This window comes from Triticum aestivum, chromosome 7B (genome assembly GCF_018294505.1).
Source record: "Triticum aestivum cultivar Chinese Spring chromosome 7B, IWGSC CS RefSeq v2.1, whole genome shotgun sequence".
NCBI classification, from domain to species: domain Eukaryota; kingdom Viridiplantae; phylum Streptophyta; class Magnoliopsida; order Poales; family Poaceae; genus Triticum; species Triticum aestivum.
The window spans coordinates 470744066-470752657 of record NC_057813.1 but is presented as its reverse complement, the minus strand read 5'-3'; the positions used below and the strand labels follow the sequence as shown (position 1 = coordinate 470752657).

The following is an 8592-nucleotide window of genomic DNA, read 5'->3' as shown; positions in this document are numbered from 1 at the left end:
TACCATGTAATCAAGTTAGTTTTGTTAGGGTTTGATCCCTAGTATCCACTATGTTCTGAGATTGATGTTGCTATGACTTTGCTATGCTTAATGCTTGTCACTAGGGCCCGAGTGCCATGATTTCATATCTGAACCTATTATGTTTTCATGAATATATGTGAGTTCTTGATCCTATCTTGCAAGTCTATAGTCACCTATTATGTGTTATGATCCGACAACCCCGAAGTGACAATAATCGGGATACTTCTCGGTGATGACCGTAGTTTGAGGAGTTCATGTATTCAGTATGTGGTAATGCTTTGTTTCGGTTCTCTATTAAAAGGAGGCCTTAATATCCCTTAGTTTCCACTAGGACGCCGCCACCACGGGAGGGTAGGCCAAAAGATGTCATGTAAGTTCTTTTCCATAACCACGTATGACTATATTCGGAATACATGCCTACATTACATTGATGAATTGGAGCTAGTTCTGTGTCACCCTATGTTATAGCTATTACACGAGGAATCGCATCCGACATATTATCAAGCACTGATCCAATGCCTACGAGCTTTTCACATATTGTGTTTTGCTTATTTACTTTTCCGTTGCTACTATTACAATTACTACAAAACTATTATCTTTGCTTTTGCCACTGTTACCTTTATTATCATACTACTTTGCTCCTAAATACTTTGCTACAGATACTAAGTTATCCAGGTGTGGTTGAATTGACAACTCAACTGCTAATACTTAAGAAAGTTCTTTGGCTCCCCTTGTGTCGAACCAATTTGGGTTGAATACTCTACCCTCGAAAGCTGTTGCGATCCCCTACACTTGTGGGTTATCACTATGCACCACGGCAACGGCGCCAGAAATTAGTCTTGATAACCTGATAACCCACAAGTATAGGGGATCGCAACAGCTTTCGAGGGTAGAGTATTCAACCCAAATTTATTGATTCAACACAAGGGGAGCCAAAGAATATTCTTAAGTATTAGCAGTTGAGTTGTCAATTCAACCACACCTGGATAACTTAGTATCTGCAGCAAAGTATTTAGTAGCAAAGTAGTATGATATTAATGGTAACAGTGGCAAAAGTAAAGATAATAGTTTTGTAGGAATTGTAACAGTAGCAACGGAAAAGTAAATAAGCGAAACACAATATGTGAAAAGCTCGTAGGCATTGGATCAGTGATGGATAATGATGTCGGATGCGATTCCTCATGTAATAGCTATAACATAGGGTGACACAGAACTAGCTCCAATTCATCAGTGTAATGTAGGCATGTATTCTGAATATAGTCATACTTGCTTATGGAAAAGAACTTGCATGACATCTTTTATCCTACCCTCCCGTGGCAGCGGGGTCCTAGTGGAAACTAAGGGATACTAAGGCCTCCTTTTAATAGAGAACCGAAACAAAGCATTAGCACATAGTGAATACATGCACTCCTCAAACTATGGTCATCACCGAGATGTATCCCGATTATTGTCACTTCGGGGTTGTCGGATCATAACACATAATAGGTGACTATAGACTTGCAAGATAGGATCAAGAACACACATATATTCATGAAAACATAATAGGTTCAGATCTGAAATCATGGCACTCGGGCCCTAGTGACAAGCATTAAGCATAGCAAAGTCATAGCAACATCAATCTCAGAACATAGTGGATACTAGGGATCAAACCCTGACAAAACTAACTTGATTACATGGTAAATCTCATCCAACCCATCACCGTCCAGCAAGCCACCGATGGAATTACTCACGCACGGCGGTGAGCATCATGAAATTGGTGATGGAGGATGGTTGATGATGACGATGACGACGAATCCCCCTCTCCGGAGCCCCGAACGGACTCTAGATCATCCCTCCCTAGAGAGATTAGGGCTTGGCGGTGGCTCCATATCTTAAACCGTGATGAAATTTTCCCTCTGATTTTTTTTCTCCGCGAAACGGAATATATGGAGTTGGAGTTGAGGTCGGTGGAGTATCAGGGGGCCCACGAGACAGGGGGCGCGCCCAGGGGGAGGGCGCGCCCCCCACCCTCGTGGACAGGGTGTGGGCCCTCTGGCCTTGTTTCTTTCGCCAGTATTTTTTGTATTTTCCAAAACTTATCTTCGTGGATTTTCAGGTCATTCCGAGAACTTTTGTTTTCTGCACAATAAACAACACCATTGCAGTTCTGCTGAAAATAGCGTCAGTCCGGGTTAGTTTCATTCAAATCATGCAAGTTAGAGTCCAAAACAAGGGCAAAAGTGTTTGGAAAAGTAGATACGTTGGAGACGTATCATAATACCCTACTCCAGTGTGTGGTGTGGTGGATTGCCTCAGGGACTGATGATGAACAGTACAAGGGAAGAGCCTCGCGAGAGGTGTTCTTGCGGTGGTGGTTTTGCTTGTGGAGGATTCGATCAGCTCTCTATCAGATGCCCCTCTACTGTGGTAGCTAGCCCTATTTATAGAGGCCCTGGTCCTCTTCCCAAATATTGAGCGGGAAGGGCGCCTACAACGACCATTTTGAAGGGGAACATCTAATACAAGTTATCCTGACTAAAGTTGGTCTTTGGCTGCAAAGACACTGGCGATGTCGCCGTCTTGGGCTCCACGATGACCTCCGTCCTACCGCTCTGCCGGTCTTGGTCTCGTTGCACCTAAACAGTAACCTTTGCTTGATGCCTCGGTACTCCACGCATGTGCTTGCCCCCTTTGCACTAAAGAGGAAATAAGGACACTGAGCAGGCTGACGCCCACCTGGTGCCCGCCTGGTCTCGATCGTCATGGCTTGCGTCACGAGCACCTCGCGAGGTACCCCTGCCTTGACCTCTTCGCCTCCTCGCGAGCCTGCCTGGTGAGGCCGCTCCTGAGGAAGCCTTGCATCATCCGCCCCGCGAGGCTTGGCCCCTCTTGAGCTTGAGTTGATGAAGATGTGCCGTACTAGGCCACCACTTGAGCCACGCCGCAAGCAGGCAAGTCTGGGGACCCCCGTTCCTAGAACGCCGACAGGGATGACGAAGATGCTAGGGTCAGTGACGGAGTAGCGGTGAAGCTTGCTGCTCGTGGCCGGCAGAGCCCATGGCGGTGTTGGCCACCGGAGATGGAGCGCGACGGGCACATGCATCACCCGCCAGAGCCGTCTGAGCGACGCGGGCGGCGACTGCGGCCCGACGCTCGGCGCGAGCCCGACGCGCGTCGGCCATGGAGGTGTCGGAGTGGCGGTGGATCGATCGATGGAAGAGAAGATCCGACGCACCCCTACCTGGCGCGCCAAATGTTGGATTAAGGTATCCGCAAACCCTTGAGAGGTTCGAACTCTGGGGTACGTGCGGAGATCTCAACCTACCCAGCCTGCCTATTCGTGATCCTCCTAATCCTAGCGTGTCAAGCTCAAAGAGACAAAGAGACACAACAGTTTATCCTGGTTCGGGCCACCTTGCGGTGTAATACCCTACTCCAGCATTTTGGTGGATTGCCTCGCAGGGCTGAGGATGAACTAGTACAGTGGATGAACTGGCCTCAGGAGGTGAGGTGTTCTTGAACTCAAGGGAGCTGATGTGGTGTGGGCTAGTTTGACTTGTCCTCGTCCTTCTCCCGTGTTCTATGGTGGTGGCTAGTCCTATTTATAGTGGCCTTGATCCTCTTTCCAAATGTTGGCGGGAAGGGATCCCACAACGGCCGAATTTGAAAGGGGACAAGTAGTACAGCTTATCCTGACAAAAGTAGTCTTCGCCTGCAAAATGTCTCTGATCGTGACGCTGCGGTGGGCTTGTCGATGACCTCCGTCCTGCTGTCCTGGCGGTCTTGGTCTCGTTGCACCGGAATGGAAACCTTTGGCTGATTCCTTTGCACCGAAGATGAAACATGCGCTCTGCGCTCGCCTGGCGCCCGCCTAGCCTTGGTCGTCATGGCTCACGTCAGCTGAGCCTCGTGAGGTAAACCTTGCATAGAACTCTCCGCCCCTCGGGAGCCAGCCTGAGGAGGCCGATCCCCTCAGGGGTCTTGGTGTTGCCCGCCTCGCGAGGCTTGGACCCTCGCGAGGGTCTTGTGTTGTTGATGCTGAAGCTGGGCCGTACCAGGCTGTTGATGGAGCCACGCGGCGGGCCGCAGACAGGCAGGCCTGGATACGCCCAAATCCAGGACGCCGACAAAGACCCCTATGGCCACCCAAGACGAGGTGGACTGGTGGCGGTGCCGACATGAGGCGGACGAAATCTATATGTGCTTTAGCAAAACTGTATGAATTATGTCACGTTGACTTCATGTACTATTTATAACTCGTATGCTTATGGACAGAATTTGCTTATATAAATCCCTATTTTTTCACTTTTGGTATTGTTCATCACAAAATCCCAACAAAACAATTTCCCGTGATTTTTCGTAAACGGGAAATAAAAAAGGGAAAGGGGCACGTTTCTGCCCAACGGCTCTCAACTTTTCCCCACCGAGCTCGCCTCCCCCGTCCCGGAGCCCGCTCGCTCAAGAACAAAGAAGAGAACCAGGGGGAGGAATCCCCAAATCCCGAACCCCCATGGAGAGCAACGGCGAGCCCGCCAGCAAGGCCGCCGCGCTCGCCCCCGCGGTGGTCACCGGCGCCGACGCTGCGGTCCCTGGAGGCGGCATGGATTTCTTTAGCCGCCTTCCCGACCACCTCCTCGTCGACATCCTCCTCCGCCTCGGCACCAAGCAAGCCGTCGCGACGACCGTCCTCTCCCGGAGATGGCGCGGCGTATGGGCCCAGCTTCCCCACCTCTTCTTCGACGGCGTACACCCCTCCGTGCCCGCCCGTGCCCTCGCGGCCTACGAGGCCCTCGCCGCCTCGGAGGCGCACGCGGCCGCCGACATCCAGAGCCTCGCCGTCTCGCCCAACCAGGTGAACGCGCGGGAGACCTTCGCCTGGCTCTCCCTCGCCGCGCCCCTCCTCTGCGGCCGGCTCCACCTCGACGACAGCCGCGCTGTGTCGGACGAAATGGTAGAGCTCTTTCAGGAACGACGACGACGGCACGACGGCGAGGCGTCCGAGATGCCCTGCTTCAAGAGAGCCACAGAGATTCGACTTCGCCTCGGGTTTCTTACCCTGGAGCTGCCACGGGTTGGCGTCTTTGGTGCGCTTAGGCTGATGCGGTTGCAGAACTTCCAGTCCCGGGGCCAGTTTCTCATCAGCGACACCATGCTCCCGTCCTTGCAAGAACTAACCATGAGCAGAGTCCGTGACATGAACGTGCTGACGCTCAACTCCAAGTCTCTAGTATCTATTGATCTGTCCTATCTCATGGGGCTTCAGCATCTCCACATCACGGCTCCAGGGCTCCATCAGCTAGAGGTGGTACGCTGCTTCTATGATTCTCTCAAACCAGTTGCCAGCATTACTGCAGAGAGATTAGAGGTACTCAGGTGGAATATGCCGGATGATCTAGAGTCTGTCCACCTCGGAGAGATGCCATGCCTCCAGACGCTCGGAGCACCTCCTATCGACACACATCGTTGGCGAGGTTTTCAGATGGCTCAGATATGTGCAGGGTTTCTTGGTCGCTTTACAGCAGTTCACCACCTTGAGCTTGAGATGACTCTTGGTGTGAGTGCCTTTTCTTCCTCTTGGATACAATTATTTTTACGGTCTCCTCTTGGACTTAAACTGTGCAATGTTATTCGTGAGCATAAATTATTCTCTCCTTGAATAATATCAGTGTGCCATTGAGATAAAATTGTATTGTAACGAGGCAAGATCATACGTATCTTTTCATTGATAGAAGGAGTGCGAGAAATTACAATCGGGTGGGGAAGTACATCAAACAACACGTGCACAAGATGGTGTGAGTGAGATGGCCAGAGCAGGGGGGGATGGGGTGCTCAGCCCATTAAGTAACTGTTGATTACTATGGAAGTGCACAAGCATAATTAGAGCAGGAAAGCAGCAAATAGGAGTTCCGAAATAGCATTGTTGGTATTGTAGAATATGCTTCTAGTGGTTTGAGTTTGCAAGTTTGTACATATGCAAGTATCCTTCAGGAAATCAGGAAATAGGTGGTCAGAAACAGCATTGTCAGTATTGTAGGATATACTTCAAGTGGTTTGAGTTTTTGTTTGTACATGTGCAAGTATCGTTCGATAAAGCAGAAAATGGGAGTTCAGAAACAGCACCGTTAGTATTGTAGAATATTCATTCAGTGGTTTGAGTTTGCAAGTGTCGTTCGGGAAAGCAGAAAATAGGAGCTCAGAAACAGCACTGTTGGTATTGTAGGATACACTTCAAGTGGTTTGACTTTGCACGCCTGTACCTGTGCAAGTATCCTTCAGGAGCAGCATTGTTGGTTTTGTAGAATATGCTACTGTGCCTTTTGACTTATGCGTAGGATATTCTACTGGTGCTTTTTAGATATGTATATATTGCAAGGATTCTCAGAGTATACAAGGAAAAGATCGAAAGTTAAGGCTGATGTAGTTTCTCAATCTGTTACCCAGAGTATAAATTCACTGAGGATCATTTTTATGGGCTCACCTTTTTTGACTTCCAATGAATCAGCCGAGGATGGATAGCTCGTTGCTCCTGATGGAAGACATAGTCATCCCTAATGTGGATATCTTGGGGTTATCCTTAGAAACAAATGAGCATGCTTTTGCAAGAAGTGTACTGTGGTTGCTCACAAAGTGTCATGGTATAAGAGAGCTGCGCCTATCATTCCAAATCCGAGATGAGGTAATTATACCCTCTGTAGTATACTGGTATTCAGCATTTTCAGCATCCTATGGTTACAATCTGTTGAACGACTGAAGTTACACACCGGCTGTTAAATTGAGCAATGCATTTATATTTCTTATATAATTGGGAACCAGAACACACTAATGATTTTTAAGTGACACATAAATTCCAGTATAGCTGGTGTATTGGACTAGAACTAAGTTCCCTTCTCTGTTTGGACTAGGAGAGCATAGACATGTTGAAGACGTACAGCGGAAAAAATAAGAGCATTACTAGGAAGGTGCATTAACATCATAATAAGGATAACGAAAAGCTCTTGATACGAGTTAATTAATAGGAATAGTTCAGAGGCCAGGGGTGCTCCCTCATTTTTTCGGACAAAGACTTGGTAGGTGTAGTTAGTATGAAGTGTACATATATTATCAAGTAGCAGTATATATCTTTCTTTTAGAGTTTCTTACACTTTCTGTATTGTGATTGTAAACACCAAATTAGTTTCTAGCGTCTATCGTTCCGGTTTATACTCGCCAATACCATTTGCACTGCACAGTTATTTTTGTTCCATGCATCTTCAGTTCAGTTATGAGTTTAAAACGAGGTGGCTAAAATCGTTATCCAACGCGCAAATGTTTTTCACTTCGTATGATATACTCCCTCCGTTCCGATTTACTCGTCGTGGTTTTAGTTCAAATTTGAACTAAAACCACGACGAGTAAATCAGAACGGAGGGAGTAGTCAGTAATATCGTTGTGCCTGAAAATGGGCAAGATAGGTAATCTGTTATTCCATGAGGCGGGGGATTTTTGAAAATACTAGCTTGTGCTTGATCACATGATGACTGCATCTCTGATATTTCCTTGATGGTGAGTCAGTTACACTGGAGAACCTCTGAACTTGAATTGTTTTCAAATGATAGCGCTAGATTAAAGATTTGTCGCGCTTACCATTTGCTTATTATGTAGCATGGCAATTAAAGCTTTTACACTGGCCATGATCGGCTAGACTCATGCATCTTCTGTTCCAGTTTTGTCTCTGCCATTTCTAACGCACTTGGTGTGCTCTGCTCTCATTCCAGGTCCGAAGTTACTTTCGCCAAACTGCATTTGCCACACTGAGCCAGGAGCTGAGGGCGTTCTGATGATGGCTCTGAGAGAAGTGTATATCATCAATTTTGATGGGGATGCAGGTGAAGTTTACTTTGTGGAACAACTCCTGCTACGGGCACCGGATCTTACAGTTTTGACAATAGCCTCGGAGGCTGAGGATCCTTCATTGGGCAGCATCGAAAGCTTATGCCCTGCAGATTGTACATTTGAGCTTTTATGGTATTAGAAGCGAAGAGGAATGCGTACATCTGTTCGTTGTACATTCTCGGCACGTAGCAACATGTATACATACAGTGGGTATATTTGGTGACATGATCTCTGACTTGCTATTGGAGCTCTGAACCATACCCCCTTTTTCTTTAGGAATGCATACAATCCTCAAATGAGGAATACATACATCTGCTCATTGTACATTCTGGGCAGGTAGCAACATGTATACAGTGGGTACATTTGGATTCATGAATGATGACGGCGATTGAGCAGTCTCGTATTATTGGATTCATGAATGTGGCCAGTTGACTGTACTTATTTGTTTTTTGCTGCCTTTGTTGTCTTTGGGATGGACCTGTTGCTGTCCGCCGTCGCTACATATGATTTAGGGTGTGTTTGGTTGTACAATCAATATAATGTCATGGTAACTGAGTTCATGTGTGGTAAACTTAAATGGTATTGTTGTGCCCGCAACTGCCTGGGCAGCGTTTCTTTGATGCCCATGAGACTCGAGAATCGCTCGATTTTGCGCTGAACTTGAGGTTTCCACTGGTCACGCGCGTGTGTCCACACTGAGCATTTTATTATCTACTGCGC

The 8592-nt window shown here is 47.6% G+C and overlaps 1 protein-coding gene across 1 annotated transcript; it reads left to right on the top strand.

Moving 5' to 3' along the window:
• The first annotated feature begins 4416 nt into the window (after nucleotides 1–4416).
• On the top strand, nucleotides 4417–8364 carry LOC123159223 (F-box/LRR-repeat protein At1g55660). Its single transcript, XM_044577049.1, has 3 exons — nucleotides 4417–5554; nucleotides 6503–6676; nucleotides 7755–8364. The coding sequence occupies exons 1-3, from the start codon at nucleotides 4511–4513 to the stop codon at nucleotides 7815–7817; spliced, it is 1281 nt and encodes a 426-aa protein (XP_044432984.1). The 5' UTR covers nucleotides 4417–4510; the 3' UTR covers nucleotides 7818–8364.
• The last annotated feature ends 228 nt before the right edge of the window (nucleotides 8365–8592 follow it).

Bases quoted from the DNA above. Each gene is read 5' to 3' on its own strand.
- LOC123159223 (XM_044577049.1), top strand. From the start codon at position 4,511: ATGGAGAGCAACGGCGAGCCCGCCAGCAAGGCCGCCGCGCTCGCCCCC. The intron at 5,555-6,502 runs GTGAGTGCCTTT...CCAATGAATCAG, and splicing joins AGCTTGAGATGACTCTTGGT to CCGAGGATGGATAGCTCGTT. The intron at 6,677-7,754 runs GTAATTATACCC...CTCTCATTCCAG, and splicing joins CATTCCAAATCCGAGATGAG to GTCCGAAGTTACTTTCGCCA.